The 19,311-nt window shown below is 40.7% G+C and overlaps 1 protein-coding gene across 1 annotated transcript in view; it reads right to left on the bottom strand.

Moving 5' to 3' along the window:
- cygb2 (cytoglobin 2) overlaps positions 1-14,228 on the bottom strand; it is a 33,602-nt gene extending 19,374 nt beyond the window's left edge. The window contains exon 1 of the mRNA XM_033625270.2: positions 13,498-14,228. Within this exon, the coding sequence (XP_033481161.1) occupies positions 13,498-13,697 (200 nt within the window). The 5' untranslated portion in view covers positions 13,698-14,228. The remainder of the gene's footprint in view (positions 1-13,497) is intronic.
- Positions 14,229-19,311: the final 5,083 nt, after the last annotated feature.

Raw genomic sequence — 19,311 nt, 5'->3', positions numbered from 1 at the left:
GTTGGGATCATCCCTTAAAATGGATGCTATGACCCTAAGAATTTAAGATTTGAATGGTTTACCAGTACTGTAGGAAATATGTTGTCTTGGCCAATTTGAAGGATTACGCTGACTTATTTGGGGATTGGTTTCTGGGAAGAGTGTGTACCTCGTGATTTACATCCAGTGCCACCGTTCAGCACCAACATAGGAAGCACTGTACCATTTATACAATGAGGAGGAAACTGAGGGTGCAGAGGTTGGAGAGGTGGATGAGGGTGCCAAACTTCAGACTTTCATGCAGGAGACCAAAGACTTAAATATCAAATTTCTGATTTGCTTACATGTTTTTAAAAAAAAAAAAAAAAATATATATATATATGTATATATCTGTATCTGTGTACATGTCGGTCTGTATGTTCCAAGAAATTGCAGTAGAGAAATGCCAAACCAAATTTGAGTTCATTTTAAAACATCCAGAGGTGAAACTACTCCTGGATAGAATTCCTTCCATGTTCATTGTTCAGGAGGTTTTTACTAGGAGCTGAATTATCTGCAGATTTCTCCTCCTCTTCAAAGCAAACAGACCCAGTGATTAAATCTGGTCAAAACACTGAATATAGCAGTTTCACATTAAAAAAGCATTGTCTCTTAAAACTCTCAATGCATTCTCATCTCAACGCATCAAACTGCATTGCTTTGGACCTAAATGGCAAATATGATGCGCTAGGTACCATCATGCATCAGTTTTGAATGTTTCAAGACAGCATGTCAATTCAACTATGTTGCATGACTGTGTCCTATTAAAATAATCTTCCGTTTCCACAGGAAATGTGCAGTTTCTGCTCGTTACATGCACTCAGTCTTTTTCAAAATAAACTTACGATGTAGGTAAACACCTGTTTTTACGTTTATTTCCTTAAAGGCGCTGTATGTAAGAATGTGGCCAAAACGGTTACTGCACTCAAATTCAAAATACTGCCGCGAGTCATGTCCGCCCCCCCTCCTCTACAGATTCGAGGTTTCTGGACAGCGGCACGCTAGAGACTGATTTGTTTGCCCACGGGCAGCTGCCGTGGCAGGGCTGCGTCGCCGCGTCCTTGATCTTCAGTTTTCCAGCGGACCGTTCGAGCAAGTCCGGCTTCTCTGCTGCTAATGCTGCTGCCGGGATACAGCTGAGGAGAAGCCGGCTGCTCATGCTATGTACTGGGACACTGCTAATGCTGCTTGCCGTGCTGCTGTAGCTCAGTTGTAACTGATGCTGAGACTCTACTGACTGCGTGACTGGTTGACGGCGGTGGGTGGGGCAACAGGCCAAAAGACAAATTCAAAACATAAACATGATTTGCGGTCTGCAAAAAAATTTTTTAGATGCAAATATTCTGGCTGTACTATTGTTGTCGGTGAGATCAGTATGTTATATGAACATTATTCCTTAGTCTCTGTGACATATTAGGAGGATTTTACGACTATTTGCTTTAGATTTCTTACATATAGCTCCTTTAAGTTTAGGCAACAATAAGACGTGGTTAGGTGTGGAAGAAACATCAAGGTTTGGTGTAAGAGCAGATTATGTTAATTGTTTATGTGTTATGGTCTGACTGTGATTGGCGGGTCAGCCTATACAGCCTAGGAACCTTTGTGGGTCGTCAGTTTTTGACCGCTGTACAGCAACACATTATGCTCCGTGCGGATGTGTTGTGTGAGAATGTGTGATTTAAAGAATGAGATGTGAAAATAAATGGACTTGTGTGCATCGTAACTGAAAAGCAAGTGGACTCTCATTCATCCGTCATGGTAAAGTAAAAGCGCGTCAATTAGGTTTCCTGTTGAAATGCCTCAGTGGCTTAAAGCATTGGCTTAGCCTCTACATTTGGCTTTGAATAAACACGGTTGTTACTAAAGTCATACGTCACTACCATAGCATGCTACATATACTAGCTTACTACTTTGTAATTAAAATAACTCAAATGACTTTTGGTTTCACACAGGAAACCAACAGTGAGCCATCCACCCGCTCTATGGGGACTTTCTCACTCTTTATACTATGTAGTTGCTGGCGGTGTTACAAACTGCTGCAGGACTGTGTGTTTCATAATGCAGAGAAAGGTGCCTTTGTAGTACCTACTATAGTATCAGTATCTCGTACAGGTATTCACTGAGAATCGGTGGTTGTTTGGTTGTTGCCTACTGCGTCAACAACTGCCGCTGCCAGGTACGTATCATAGTACCGCGAAAGGTGCCTCTCTGTGTCAGTATTTGACACCAAGATCACTGACAAAGAGGTGGTATTTGATGAGTTGAGAATGAGAACAGGCTGGGTGGCTGAGGCAAAAATGCACATGGCCCTATCTGAAGCCAGTGTTTGGTTTGTCCATTCTAGGCTACTGTAGAGACATGGCAGCGCAAAATGGCAATGTCCTTAGACAAGGACTTGCTTCCTATGTAGATATAAACATCTCATTCTAAGGGAATGAAAACACAATGAGTCTTATTTTCAGGTAATTAAACACCATAGAAAATATACTTATTCTGCCAATATATCCCCCTAAATCCTACACACTGGACTTTTAACTATATTTTTTTCACATGAGGCCATCTCATCATTTATTATCACTAACCTAATATTCAAAACCAAAACCAACATTTTTATTGCTGACATTAAAAGGGCTTCAGGGGCATAAAGTTACTGCAGGTGGGTCATGGATAACCAGGAGAAGAATATTGGATGAAACAAAGCTGAATGAATATGAATATGACCTTTATATTATTGAATTATATTATTCATATTATCAGAATTAAACATGGGTCCTTTTTTATTAGTTGCCTCCACAGTTATTGTCAGTGATTATTAAAAGATTGTGGGGTTGAAGGTGATAAAGTTTTTTTGACCTCTGAAGGCGGGCATGACAGAAAAAGTTTGAGAACCATTGCATTAAGGTCATTAGCAGTGTTTTACCCTTTAATCCCCTGACCAAATGTAATTCACTCATTCTTTGGCTCTGGGGCCGCTGCAAGTTCTCATTTCATTTTCTAACCTCATTGACAATGCTAGTCACCTCTGCCCACAGACTGTAAGTATACATTATTACGCTGCTGTTTGATAAAACATCAGCATATGGATACAGCTGTTAGACACAGTAATAATTTTGAATACATGATGGGATAAACGTGGGGGACCACAGTGACTACCTGATCCTTAAAATAATTCAGAACTGCAATACACGTCTCCAGAGGCACGCTGAGAGTATGGGTGTTTAGCACTTTGGAGAGCACTGAACACATTCTTGCACCTGTCTTTGCATTTAAATGAAGTCATCAAAGCCAAAGCAGCACCATTAGGAGGGCTTGTTAATCACACTTTGATTAGACTGGAAGCGATTTTATAATTCTTTGGAGTACCAGGAACAACCTTGAGCCTTACCGCCAGAACTTCAAGGACGTCTTTTTCACAAGGCAAACACTGTGACTCCATACTGCTGGCTTAATTAATGAAAAATAAAAGTAACCCAGGGTATTTTGACACCTACTGGATGTTATTGCCATTAAATTTGGTTCAGATATTCATGGTCCCCAGAGGATGACTTGTAGTAACTCTGACTTTCCATCTAGTGCAAAAGGTTACAATTTAATTTGTTTAATACTTTCTCTTAAAACCAAATACCTGCAAAACAAATGACAATATCATAAGCTTCAGCTATGATTTCTGTTTTTAGTGCTAATTAGCAAACATTAGGATGCGAACAAGCTAATCTAAGATGGTGAATATTAGTAGCCTGGTTCCAGACCATAGACCCCGCCCACTCAACTGAGTAGGCTTGCATCTCTGGTCTGGCATACTGCAATGAATTTGCGATTTATCTCGTCCAAACGATGGACGGACCAATGAACGCCGGGGGTGGGGGCGGGTCTAGCGATTAGCCAATCAGCGCCACGCTGATGTCAAGCTGTGCGCCGGTGGGTAACTGGTGAGGATAGCAACAATGGCGACTGCTACAAATCCTACAGACCACATTAACGATGCTATCGAGGTATTTCGCCACTAATCGCGTTAATGGAGGACCAAATTACTAATGACATCAGATTCTGGGTGAGTCGTTGATCTCTACTGATTGGTTAGGGAAAAATCAAATTCCCTCCCCCTTGAAAATCGCCTTCAATGGAGGCGATGTCAGACTGTAGGTTCTGGGAGCTTCAGTCTAACACTCAGGCTAGAATATTAGGATATTAACTTTGTTAGCATTTAGCTTAAAGCACAACTGTGCAGTCTGTACAGCCGAACATGGATAATTGTTTGTGGGTTGCTTTTTAGTTGTTGTTGTTTTGTTTGTTTTTTTGACAATGACATCATTAAGAGGAAAGCCGGAAGAACAGGGACTTTTTTTGTCCATTTTGAATGGTCTTAAAAGAGAACTAAATAGAAGCTAACTACACTGAAAAAAAATGGAATATGTTGATATGTTATAAGCAATTACAATTTTCTAACCCGATATTTTCATCCACCCAGATATTTTCTGTGATAGTTGACATTTTTTTACACAGAGTTGTATAAATGGTAAATGGACCTGCACTTGTATAGCGCCTTTCCAGTCTTCTGACCACCCAAAGCGCTTTTTACACTACAAGTCACATTCACTCATTCACACACTGGTGGCCGAGGCTACCATACAAGGTGCTACCTGCTACTCAGTAACCATTCACACGCTCTCACATACTGATGGAACAGCCATTGGGAGGAATTTGGGGTTCAGTATCTTGTCCAAGGATACTTCGACATGCGGACTGGATGCGAATCTTCCCATTGGTGTACTACCCACTCTGCCTCTGAGCCACAGCCGCCCACAAACAAAGGGAATTCAGAAACACACATGCAATGAAATCAGCACCATCACAATTTCAGTGTTGCTGAGTCCTTAACATTAAGTTACATACTTAACTTGAATTAAAGTTATGGAGGTTAGGTTTATGCAAGTAAATTTACTGTGGTTAGGTTTAGGGAAAAGAAACATTGTGACAACGTATCTTAAAATGACTTTAAGTTCACTCAAAGTTCACAGGGTTCCAAATCCCAGGCTCCTGAGGAAAGTCCTGTGTTTTGTGACCTATCACCACCCCAGCCTGCCTCTTTACCAGACTGCACAGGAACAATTCCTTCTTTACTCCAGTAAGCACATTGGTCACACGATTGTAGCCTTCCAAAACACTTGAATAATGCATGAATCACTGGCTCATGATTACGAAGGATATGTACCACATTGGTGCATTACTTTCCGTAGGGAAAATGTACAAACAGTGTATGAGAACAGCCAGTTGTGGTACAAGTGTAAAATGGTTGAACTGTGGTCCTCTAAACCTGAGCAGTGTGCATCAGTTTGGTACATACAGTACTGTACAGTGGCTCTCTCTATTGGAAATAATGGCCTTGTATCTATTTATGTCTGTAAACACTGTAAGTATATCATTGTTGATTAACAGATGCTAAGCATTTACAGTAAACCAGTCCTATTTGTCTGTCCTACTCCAACATTCTGTTTTAAATACAGCATGAAATACCTCAAATGAATTAAATAAGATTCAATTATGTTTCATTAGTCGAGTTTCCATCCAAATGTAAAACAAATTTTCACACAATTTTCAGTGAATGGGACAAGAAAATGCAAATGTATGTGCTTTTTCATCCACTGCTGTTAAGCAAATACTGGGAGTTGGTTCACCAAGAAGCAGTAGGTGAGCGTTAATTCAGCAGTCAGGTGCCACAGCAGAAGAAGGCACAACGAGATGATGTAATTGAAAAAGCGCAAGTCAAACCTCAAACAAAGGAAAACAATGGATAATAACAGACAGCAGACTGGATAAGCGAAATAGAGAGTTCTGAACAACTAATATCAGAGCTCTGTGCTCTTGGATGACTTCTGTAACAGCCCTGTGTGCATATGAACATGTTAAAAGCCATCCAGAGATGGGGCGTCAGTAGCGTAGTGGATAGTGCCAGCGCCCCATGTACAGAGGCAATGCTTTACTGCAGCAGTCGCAGGTTCGATTCTGGCTTGCAACCCTTTGCTGCATGTCATCCCCCCACTCTCTCTCCCTACCCATTTCGCACTGTCCTGTCAATTAAAGGCAAAAAGCCCAAAAAATAATCTTAAAAAAAAAAAAAAAGCCATCCAGAGAAGATGGCGTTTGCTTGCAGTGGTCATATGCAAAGACTGAACATTATTATTTATTCACTGAATCTGTTTCCATTGAACTCTATTGCATTTACACTAGCTTTTCACTTCCCTCTAAGCATTATTTTGAGATTTCTTTCAAATTGTTGGCATGTCCACTCAGGTTTTTCCATGCACAAATCAAAAATGCACATTAAAAGTAGGTGAATGGAAACACACCTATTAGTGAAAATCTGCAGAAATCCTCTCATCAGCACTGACACTACAACAGTACTATTTGATTTAAAGTATGCAGGGTTTGATCGTCTCCACAAAGCTGCCTTATGCACTGTTCTGCTGACGCCTGGGGTGCTCACACTCTTTGGTGCAATTGCATTTGTACGCATTGGTGAGATCAACTGAGGCTTTTGTCCCTATCTATTCTCTCCATGCATCCAGGAACATGGATTGACATGAAAATGCAAATCCGTAATCACATGTTGTGCACTGATCTCAAGACCGTGCAAGACTTTGACCGAGTGTCAGCCTCAGGTTATATTAGGTAACTGACGAGCTGCCAGCCAGCTGTTGATAATCACACACTCTGTGCATCACCCACACAGAGATAGAACAATGGAAAATTAAGGGCTGAAACAATCAGTCGAATCATTAGCAGATCGACAGAAAATGACCAGACAACAATTCTGATAAGTGATTTAGCATTTAAGTCTTTCATCAAGCTAAAATGCCAAACACTCACTGATTCCTGAAGCAACAGGATTAGCAGATTTTTTTTATATGTGTAATGTGTTATGTAAACTGAATAAATTTTGGTTTTGGAATGCTGGTCAGACATATGCAATCTGAAATGAATAACTTGGACTCTGACAGTGATCAATTATTTGATTATTTATACATAAATTCAAATGGCCAACATACAATCATTTGGAAATGAGGAATATCTTAAAGGAATTTTGCATTTGCTTTCTTGCAGAAAGTTAAATGAGAATATTGATCCAATGTCTGCGAATATAAAAGCTAAAGGTAGCATCCGGTTAGCTTAGCTTAGCATAAAGAAATAACGAAATCCACCTCCTAGCACCTGTAGAGCCTCCGTAACTTCCTGGAGAGGGTACAGGCAGTTGCTGCTCCAAATAGTCTCCATAATGTGTTTTTACACATCTGTTTTTAATGGAAACACATCATATGTAACGTGTTAAATCGGGACTTTAAGAGGTGCTGATGGATGGATTTTGTTACCCTTGAATAGAGCCGGGCTGTTTTCCCCTGGTTCCTGTCCTAATGCTAAGTTATGCTAAATGGCTATAGCTTCAATTTTTCTCTACAGATATAAGAGTGGTATCAGTCTTATCACTAACTCTCAGCAAGAATGCAAATAAACACTTTTCCCCAAATCTGTAGGCCTAATTATTCTTTCAGTTTTTTTTAAAGGCTCCAGGCAAAAGTGAAAAGAGAAATATCATAAGTGCGATAAAAAGTCAGGGCCTGTGTACCAATGAGAATGAGAATTTAGACTTCCAGAGTTTGTTGCTTCACAGACCTAAGGAACCAATCCTAGTTTGGGGCTTTCACAATGGCGAACTGAGGAGAAGCCCGATGCAGCTACATATACACATGGGAGAAGTTTGCCTTGCCTTGTCTTTCTATCAGACAGGGCTTTCTGGCAGAAATCTTCTCACTTTAGCCCAAGCCACTATCTTTTTCCAAAACCTAACCAAGTGAGGTCTTCCTTGCTAAAAGCCCTGACAGAAAACTTCTTCCAACAGCACTACATATGGTATTTTGCAAATGTATGTTTGATGATCAGAACCGAAGGTGAGCAGGTACACTTGAGCTGCAGGCAAGGGACAGAGGGGCGAGGCTAATTTGCATACTCATAGAGCCACAGACATTAAATGAGGCAAAGATGTAGAGTTACATCCAAGGCATCTTAAGGCATCTTTTTCATGGGAAAAAAATGTCTACGTATGTAATTTTAATCAACAGAGATTAGTTTTTAGGGGTTTAATCAATGCCCGGAGAGGAACTTAAAAAAAAAGATGATTAAATACCAGATTCTGAAATAATGAATTCTTGAAAATTCAGGCCGACACTGATGACTGCTCCTGGTGCTAAAATGATCGTTAGTTGCAGCTCTAGTTTTGCACATTCTGTCATTGTCTTACACACTGTTAACACATCATGTGTACTCTGTTGTTTTCTTGCTACAAGAGGTTGTAAATATGTATTTACACTACAGTCAGCAAAACAGATTCTCGGATATGTAATGTGCTTGGCAGCTTTGGCATAATTTGATTTTGATGGTCATCATGACCAACAGGGATTTAAAAGAAATAAGAGTGTCGTCTTTTCATCAAGGGAGGAGAAAATGTGGCAAATAAGGGAAAGAAAGAGATAAGGACTTGGAAAGGAGTGACAGAGAAGACAGATAGTGTGGCATGGAGGGAGACATTTAAGTGCCAAAGCTTGTTGCTGTTATCCACAGATAAGAGCACAAGACACACATACACACACACACACACACACACACATCTAAAGATGCTCTCTGCCCCTTCCACTTTCTCCCTCAGCAATTCTCCTCACCCCAAACCGAAAATCAGTTTGTCTCCTTCACATCAGTCTCCTTGGCTACGACTCGCTGTCCATTTTAACAAGCCCTTAAGGGCCTTCTGAGTGTAACACTGAGACGGTTTAGTTGGGGACATTCAAACGAATCAAGTCTTTCTTCTTTGATAAATGAAAAAACATGAAAAGAGAGAGGGAAAACACAGTCAAGCTGTGTTACATCCAGTTGGTCTGCGACGCTTTGCAGTGAAGCTTTTCAGAGAATTACTGCCTGTTGAAGATTAGTGTCCTGGGAAAAGAAGTGTTTGATTTTATGTTTATGGATATGTTTTGACAACTTAAGAAGACAGTGGCAATGGTTGAGCAAAAGCTGTGAGTAATATAAGAACAAGGTGTTTACAGGATATCCGAAGATGAAAACTTATGAGGTATAAATTCTCTCCTATACATTAATTCAAGATACACGTAAATGAGCAAGACACAAATTCAACATCTCAATACAGTTTCATAGACGTTAGGTGTCTTGTGATACTGTCGTGTCAGTGGACTATGAAGTACTTCTTCAGCATCTTAATGAGAGGAATGCAATGTTCCTTCTTTCCCTACACTTGTCACAGCTCGGTTATTGGTGAGAGGTTGAGGGACTGAGTGCAGAGCAGTGCAGTGTGTGTGTGTGTGTGTGTGTGTGTGTGTGTTCAGCCTCCATTATCACTGTCACTGGGTTTCCTACATAGTGTGTCAGTATCTGTTGCTGATCCATCTTAACGCTACAACACATGAATTACTATACACAAGAACAGAGACCATGAACTTCTGTCTCTTTGTGTGTGTATGTATGTGTGTGTGTATGCTTAATTATAATATATGTTTCGTCTCATTAAACAACAGACAGAAAAGGCTCATTGCCTTAACACAAAGTTTAAATTGGGACTTCATACAGATCAAAGAGGTGTCACATTGTTTTGCAGCTTAAACTCAGGAATAACTGGAACAACTTGAATTTGAAGGGAAATATGAGGCTGCCCTTTGTAGATTAAAGTCTTCTCCACCTGCAATCACATCCACAGTGATGTCACAGTGTACCGACCGACTCTGGAGTACACTCCTAAATACATTACAAGTTAATCACTCTGGGTCTGTGCTATGCAGGGTCAAACTAACTGGAATAAAACTGGTCATGTATAAGTATGATCCCTGAGAAGAACTCTGTGTGATGTCATACAAAATATATGTTCAGGTTAAGGTTACAGATGGTTGAGATTAGGTGAGAATCTGGGAAGAACTTTGGTCTAATTCAAAATGGCCACTGTAAAAAATAAGGACTATCCATGGAGATAGATGTCCCGCCAGACCCACTAATATTTCTGTTAGGGGTTATACCTAAAGATAGATATAGTAAGGATCAGAGGTTATACTGAGGATACTCCTACTGACTGAACTGGAAAGATGCAAAACCACCAACTATAATCCAGTGGATGCAGAGACTCAAAATGGTCTACACGATGGAATGAATGACAGCAAGTCTGCAACTGAAAATGGACACTTTTACACAGAAGTGGACTCAAGTTACACTATATCTGGGGATCTAATCGAATAGAATGGGTTGTTGTAAAAAAAAAAAAATTGTATCATAATGGAATATCACTCAAAATGCCATTGTTGTGTTCCCATTGTGAGCCTGCTCTGTTGTAAATGCAGCTCCCCTTTGTAATTCTTAGTTTCGTGCTTTATATAATATATATTATATTGTCATTATTATGTACTTAAAGGGAAATTTTGGTTTATTTCAGCCTGTCTCCTAAATTTGTTTCAAGTGACTAGTGACATAAAAATAATAGTTAGCATGTTAGCCATTAGCCTAGATACAGCCGGGGCGCATAGTAGCGTCAGACCTGTTAAAACGTAAGTGAACGGGCAACCTTCAAGTGCAAAGTTAGTCCACTAAACAAGCTTTTTTTCAGCCAGCCAGTCAGCCATTATTCTATAAATCTTTCATAAAATAAATGAATGAACTTTTCAGGCTACTGTCCGGTTCTGCCTTCCAGCTGTTGCTGCTTGTTCAGGCACGCTATGAGATTGCTGCTTGTTCTCGTGATATTTCGGCCGCGCTTTGGAAAGCAGAGCTAGATGGTAAACAAACATGGCAGCACACCGGTAAGGTAAGACAACACATTTACATGTCGTTTTCTATATGTTCTCTGACATTTATCCTAACGATATGAGGCGGTCTTTGTGGAAAAAAGCTTGTTTAGTGGACTAACTTTGCACTTGAAGATTGCCCGTTCACTTGCGTTTTAACAGGTCTGACGCTACTATGCGCCCCAGCTGTATCTAGGCTAACAGCTAACATGCTAACTATTATTTTTGTCACTAGTCACTTGAAACAAATTTAGGACGATAGGAGACAGGTTGAAATAAACTGAAATTTCCCTTTAAGTATTTATTTACCTCTTATTGTTTTGTTTTTCTTTTTTCTTTTTCTTAAATATATCATTTTAAGAGGTCCTGTGTCAGGGAATGTTCTGTTACCTGAAAAAAATGAACACATGAACACATAAAAAGTTCAACAAAAAAAAGGACTATGCTTAAGCATGAGATCTTTTAGGGATCATCGATGGCAGCAGTGTAACATAATTTTTTCTTTGGCCCTCACCTCGTCCCAAACACACACATACGCACGGACACACAGATCCAAGGGTTAAATTGGGCTGGGATACATAGGACATAGGACAGCACATAGGCTGCAAGTGGCAGCGCTGTGTGTAACCTGTATAATGTCACCAACATTTGCAGGAGTGGTCCAGCATCAGACTCCCCCACCCCCTCCATGGTGCTTTGAGTCTGTCTGAATTTCAGTTGCTACAGTCATGTTCCTTGAACTGCCACATGCTTCCCTTCCAGTGTAGGCTAAAGTACACCGCTGCTGAACAGTTTGCATCAACAGCCACTGCTAGTATTTAACTGAAGGGCATCTCTCCTATCCTGCAAACCAGTCTTTGATCAGCACCACAACAGCCTGCCCTGGACTCAAAGCACCACAGCTGATTTCTTCAAGCCTTCCCACAAAGGCCTCTGACATCCTCTGGGCCCTCCTGCAATGCAGCTGTTCCACTGTCAATATTTACACCACTGATAGATTAATATCATGTACTAAGATGGCACAGGCTCAGGCTTCCAGGTTCACACAGACGCGTAAGAGATTTCTATTTTGGCTGAGTGGGCTGACTGCCTGCTGGCCCCGCACATAGAAAAATATTTAACTTCTAGACTTCCAGACCAGTTCTGATAATACAGTCACTTCAAAGTTTTTGTGTCACTCAGAAAAAATATATATCATCATATGACAGCCATGCCTTTTGTAATGATTGTGTATGGGGAGAAGTCACATTGGGCCAATGAGTGTCACGTGGCCTGCAGTTCCGACTGTGGCCACACGACCTACATTTTACAAAATATCTGCATGCAAAAATGCAAAAATGACTCACAGGGCTAGTAGGCGCTCATGAAAGTTACATCAACGATACATAAAATACCAGAGAAGATTCCAAGCAGGGGTAGTGAGCTTTTTTTCCTTTGGTGTAATCAACAAAAGATTTCCCACTCCTGGAGTTTAGAGAGTTGTTGCTGTTTCTAGCGCATGCTTGTAGAGTTGAGGAGATGACGTTGTCGTATCCGAAATGTGCTTTTCTTTACATGTCCACACAGATACAAAGTAGTTTTGAAAAGTTTGCACCTTAAAACGTATTTTCCAAAAATCTTTGTGTTTTTTACCTAAACTGTTTGCGTGTGGACGAGAGGCCAAAATATGGAGGAAAATATTTGTTTTCAAAAATATCTCTATATATAGAGACAGGGAAACTCAGTAGACCTTCACCCACAAACACAGCAGCAGTGACCTTTCATACAGTGTGCACTGCTGATTTCATGTCAGATTATTTATCTAGTGCCAGATTTCAGCAGATTCCCTTCACACATGAAAAAAGACATCATAATTGTGTGACAAAATGTCACCTGTTAGAAACTCTACACAATAAGGGATTAATTTTTGCTAGACTTATATAAGGTAGTATTTGCAATTACACATCAGATATGTTTGTGCCATATGATTAAATGTCTCGCCTGCAATTGGAACTTTTTAGTGTAAATCAATATGATCCTGCTTATGTTCCTATATGCACGATTCAGATGTGTTTATTTCGCTTTTCAAAACATAATTTTTGCTGCTGGTCACCTTTCTCCACATTTGTGAACTCTGCATTTCTTACTCACCAGCAACAACAGTTTCATTTTTTTTACATAATCTTTTTCAGCATTGTCTTTATAATTGCATTTCAGGGGAATTTTGTGTGATTATGTTCTGTAACATTTGGTTGGTTGTAGTGACACCTCTGCTGTTGCTGAAAATACCTCTCTTCCTTTGCCTTCATGTGTCCTTCATTATGTGCTGGATGCAAATACAAACAAAGTATAATTCTCAAACAAAACAGTCCCAAGGACAGAGAACAAATTAGGAGAGAGGTCTCATTGCTTTACTTTCAAAGCAGTGATTATTAAAGATGCAGTGGATTGAAATGATAGAAGGTTTCAGGATTAACTGAGAGAGTAAAACATCTTTATCCAAACAGAGCAACAGAGGGAGCTCAAGCAGCAGCATCCACACACAGCCTGAAACTCAAGCATCTTAAACGTATTCACAGTTGTCATCTGTTGTTAGAAAGTTTACCCACGCTGAGACAAATGTGTGAGTTTATCATAGTGACAAAATCTTCTTCTGAACAAAACTCACCTTATCAGCACAGACACCCCCACATCCTCGCAGTTCTTGTAGACGTGCCCCCACGTGTCCTGGACGATCTCCCTCTCGGCATCGGACAGCGGCTCAGCACGCTCCGGACGATCCTCACTCTCCACCTCTCCTCTCCGCACTCCCAGCAGCTGCGGAGGTGGAGGCGGTGAGGGCGGCGGCAGAGACTCCCTGCGAGACATCCTCCTGCGGCGCAGCAGCCCGGAGGCTCCCAGCAGCGCCCGGGGGAGGTAGGGAGCGAGGGAGGGGGGGAGGGAGATGGAGAGCTGAGACCCCACGGCGGGAGCTGGGAGAGGAGAGTCAGGATGAGAAGAGGAGCAGAGAGGAGGAAAAAGAGGAGGAGGAGAGGATGGGGGAAGAAGGAGAAGAGAGGTGGCAGGCGGTGCTCACAGCCGTAAAAAGAAAAAGGAAAATGAAGCTCCCAATCCCCCCTACTGCCACCCACCAAGCTCTCTCACTCCAAACTCTCCCTCGCTTGTCCTCCCTCCAACCGAAAACTTATTCCCCTCACTGTGTTGCTCTCTGTCTCTCTCCTTTTTTCTTTTCTCTCCACTTCTCCTCTCCCCACCTCCTTCTCTCTGTTTCCCCCAGTGAGGGAAATGCTTGTCAGTGATGCTGCTGTTGTTCTCCCGTCACTTCTACTCTCCCTCTCTGTGATCCTCTCGCTCTGGTGGAGGAGATGAGGCGTTCGGAGGCTGTGGTGTGTGTGTTGAGAGGACCTGATGGAGTGAGAGCTGGGTGGGGAGAAAAACAGAGAGAGAGAGAGGGGTGGAGAAATCTAGACATTAAGGGGGGAGAGAGAGAGCGTCAAGGGTCTCTGACAACACCCCCCCACCCTAACTCACACAGCTACACACATTGTCTCTTTGCACATCTGAGCACACATCCAGTAAGTGAGAATGTATTTCTGTCTGTTTAAGACACACATATCGACATCGGAATAGATGTATTCAACACTTATTATTATTACAAAAACACACTCCCACTGCATGTTTCCAAACTATTTAAAGAATATTATGTAAAATTCGCCTTTATGCAGATGATACTGTTTTTTGTATTGCTGATTCTGTCTGATTAGTGTGATGGAAAATTCTGGTATTTCTGCATGTTTTGTATAAGGTAACTATGATGTATGACGTGTGTTGCTCATTTAACCCCTACTGTGACAGCAGATTATGAGCCAGGGAGGACAACAAGTGTCCTTGTTAGTCTGAAGAGATGTTGTGTTTTAGGAATGTCAAGGCACCACATATTTTGACTGTTGATGTGCATGTGTTATGGGAACTATAAAGATAGCAGGGCGAGAGGACTTGCTAGGCATTCACTGACTGACTGTTCATGCGGTTGTATGTGTGAGTGTCTCAATTCATGAATGCTTATTAAAACTCAAGAAAGACAGCCGATGTGTGAAGACTTTTTCTTTAAACTGTTCATTAAATAGTAGTTTTGCCACCACATTAGTCATTGAGAAATTACAAGTCCTTTAAAGCTACTTTAATCAGTGTTTTTATTAATGGATTAAATGTCTATGACCCGACAAATGTCTATGCATTTTCACTCCGACCTTGTCACATATTGACGTGCTTGGTCTTGGACTTTCAACGTCTACATACCACTTGCAAGGTACCCTGGGTGTGTTGGTTGTTGATGTTTGGGACACCGTGTCAAGTTCTGCCTGTTACATGCATTGTCATCTTTCAAGATATACTTCCGTTTTCACAGGAAATTTAACGTTTAAACGCACTATGTTGGTACAACATCGCAAATTGATGTTTTTGTTTCCTTCAACAACAAACATACATGGTTGGGTTTAGGCACCAAAAGCACATGGTTAGGTTTAGAAAAAAAGAACAGGATTTGGCTTTAGAATCTTACGGGACGCGAACACTGCTCTCTTGGGTTAAAGTCAGTGTTTGTTGGATCCATCTACTACCCCTCCTGGCCACCTCACTCGGACTTTCAACATCTTAACTCTTGTCCCTGTCCTGCTGTGTTTCCCCCTGATGCCGCCAGGTGCCGTTAAACTATTATGCAACTGGCCGTGTATCATCCTGACATTAAAGGACGCCTTTTTTCGTTGGTTTGTGACACCACAAGTCACTGCCCAAGATTTCAGTTACTTCAGACTGAGACCAGGCTCTACGACCACATTTACACTTAGTTACTTAATGTTTCTTACTTCAGCTCAGAAAGCTATCTGATAAAAAAAAGAATTGTAAATGCATCCAAGAAGCATTCAAGATGCACTGAAATCTGAATCCCCTCCAGAGGTCACTAACTACATTCCCCTTTACACTACCTGTTCAAGGTAAGAATGCCGTGCCAGTATTCCACCTCGCCATTCTATATAAAAAGTACAATCACATAATGAGGAGACAGAGTTGTCCCGGCTTTTAGCCATCAGTGGAGGCCGTAACAGCGGCAAACTGAACTCTATGCAAAATGGACAGCTGGCAGGACAGGAGGGGCCGTGGACAGGACGGGTGTGACGTTTTAAAAAAATGTGCAACCCATTTAAAAAGCAGTTAGAGGCAGTTAGCAGCTAACTCAATCAAGATGAACAGCGACCAGAACTGTCAGCAAACTGAGGAGACAATGAGGTCAGGGAGCTCCTTACCCACCAAGCAGAAGACCAGATCAACCGCCATATAATAGGGACAGTAAATCATTGTTATTGCCATGTTATGCCAATGTTAATGTTTAGAGAGTACATCCTGATGCGTATGTTATATGTCACAATAGAGGCCTACCCATCATGCCACCATTCTATCCAAAATTATGCACTGAAGTGGCATTATACCAGCTTTGTTTGGTTCGGCATAAAAAAGTAAAGCCAGCATGATGAAGAGTCTTCATTTCGCCCCTATCACGGGATCTCTGTGTAAATAGGGCTTATGTCACTCCATTTGCCATTTGTTGCTAAAGAGGTTAAGTGGGTTAAAGCGACAGTGAATCAAAATAATAAATTTGCGGGCCAGAAAATGAAAACAATGATCTGAGAGATGCTATAATGTTCTGTAAAGCTGAAGGGAACTGCAGAGTCGAATGATTATTCTCTGTTGGTTTGTCACTACAAGCGACCCCTTTCACATCACACAGTCATTTGATCCATTGATATGAAAATATTGATTACAACTGCCTCTGCTTTATTAGGTGATATCAATGTTCTGTGTTCTGCTGCCCCAAAATAGCCAAAAAAATCAATTAATGGCTGGGTTAATGCACTGCAAGATGCCCTTATTAACCTTGAATTAGTACTTAGTGATAAAATGCAACAAATTTCATATCATTCTCCAAATCTAGAGATACAGATGACATGTCTCCACAATCGAAAGAGTCACAGAAATCTAAATGGCTAGATAAGAAATTTGAATTTAAATATCACATAGAAAACCTTGTTGGTGAACTGTGACAGGTGCTTGGTGTATTGTACAGAAAAAGAAGCTTCCCTCTGACTTGTAAAAATAAGATTGTTGCACCAGTTTTCCTCTCAGCTCAGGATTACAGGGATGTCGAATATCGACATGCTACTGCCTCCCCTCCGAGGCCCCTAGATTACATTTACCACTCTGCCCTCTGGTTCATTACTGGTGATAATAACAACAGCCACTGCTGCTCTCTATATGATAAAGTTGGTTGGCCTCCCCTGACGGAGAGATGTAATAACCACTTGTACTACTGATACACATGGTTGGAAAATTGCCGTCTTATATCTCATCCTTGGCGTTCTGGCACTCCATATTTACCACGCTCCAGTGACTGGTTTAATGCTCAGGGTGCTCCGAACCAGAACTGGAGAGCAGACTGCTTTTGCTGTTCATGCAGCGCTCTCATGGAATAAAATAAAAATCAAACCACTCGTACCCCTCTGTAACTTCAAGAACAAACTCAATCTCTGCCTGCCTGTGATTGGTTTCTGCAAGCCTGCACCTTGTTTGCTGTCAGTTTTCTGTTTCACTCATTGACTCTGTCAGTTTTGTTTCTGTTCTCATAAACAGCTTGCTGGGATAAAAGCTCATGTGCTTGGCCAACCTACCCTTTTACACAAGGTTGAATAAATTCATAAAAAATCTTACTGAAGTTTTGAAAAACCTATTTCAGGCTTTACGACACTGCCAGATAAAAACTGGGTTTCTACACATTTTCCATTTTAAAATTCCACACTTTTCCAGACTGAAATTCCCATACTTCTTGGTAGATTTTTCAGACCATATTTCACATCTGACTACAAATAGCTAGATGTTTAACATGTAAATAAATATTGAATAAATCATATTATACAATTGTTCCCCTGCATTTTCAGTCTGTTTTAGAATTAGGAACTGAAAATGAATAATAAAAAGTAATATAATTTGATTTTTGCTGTGTCTGTGCAGCTTTGTTTATTCACATTATCCATGGACACAACAATAAATGCAGCCATAAAGGTTACCTAATGCAGAAATCAGTTTACTGTCTGTTAAATGAAGCTCTAGTAAAAGTTTAGTCATGAAGACAATACTTTTCATGCTCTGACTGTAAGTTTCATTCTCACCCTGCCATTCACTTCTTGCATGTATGCTCACTCACTATCTGTGGGTGTCATTGTCTGAGAAGATCAACTGTGTCATCATCTGATTCACAATCAGCCAATAGCACAGTGACACCTTCTCTGTCAGCCTATCATCTTACTGCTCCTCATTTTAAAAATTATTCTTTCTCTGCTGTAGTTTTTTCTTGCTGCCCTCATGCGCAGCCTCCACCTCCCCGTCACCACTTAGTCTTTACAGATTCATCAGCCTTATCCGTCTCAGCAGTCATCAGCCTCAGAGTCATCAGCCACCACCTCAAGTGTCTGGACTCCATGAGGGGATTTATCCTGCTGCTGCTCAGATGTCCCTCAGTCACAAAATATCTCCCTCTGGTGTTCAAGCACCAAAGACTTCTGTTAAATCTTTACCAGTACAAATCATCTGATAATCTGTGCATTCATATTCTCTATTAAATATTATCTTTATTTCATTCTCCTGTCTTTCCTGATTGAACTACATTATTGCATGACTCATAAAGGTTCAGACAAGCTTAATATTTGGTTATTTGTGATGCTACATATACAGTACATGCAATTCAAAAACAGCCTATTGCTGCATTTTCTTTTTCTGAAGTTTTTTATTTTAGAAAACAGAATAGACGCAACAGTCTGGAAACACAAATATATTTCCATACACTCTTTTTTTATACCATATTTATCCAGATCTAGAATTATTGAAATCAAATTTCATACTTTCACATTTTGCGTAGGACCTCTATAAAAACCTTACTGTCTGTTGAGATAAGACAAACACTGCAGGATTAGCAGCTCAGATAATTACATGCTGCCACAAGGCAACACAGACAAATGACCTGTGGACATACATGAAACTGTCTTAAATGACATGCAAAATATGTGTCATGTAATTATATAATGACCATACATGGAGTGTCTGACATGTTAGTATTTGTATAATCAAACTAAAGGGACATCTTACAAACATTACAGAAGATGTCAGGATACCCAAGATACACAAAGGTATTTTTAATGTTGACTTTTGATCATTCTTTTCTAATATAACTGCCTCATATTAAAAATTCTCTTGCTCTCTTTTTCTCTATCCACTGTTTTCCCTCGTACGCCATGGCAACCTAAATCTATTTACATGCCATGCCAAAAAAAGCACATTTAAATTGGGGGTGAAAAAAGGGAAATTATAGCTACTCATGCTGAAGAGGTGCAGCTGCAATGGTCAGAGAGGGCACAAGCTCAGAAATAGAGACGTG

The sequence above is a fragment of the Epinephelus lanceolatus genome, chromosome 3 (genome assembly GCF_041903045.1).
Source record: "Epinephelus lanceolatus isolate andai-2023 chromosome 3, ASM4190304v1, whole genome shotgun sequence".
In the NCBI taxonomy this organism is placed as follows: Eukaryota; Metazoa; Chordata; class Actinopteri; order Perciformes; family Serranidae; genus Epinephelus; species Epinephelus lanceolatus.
Note: the sequence above shows the minus strand (reverse complement) of the source record. Positions and strands in the feature narration are given on the sequence as shown.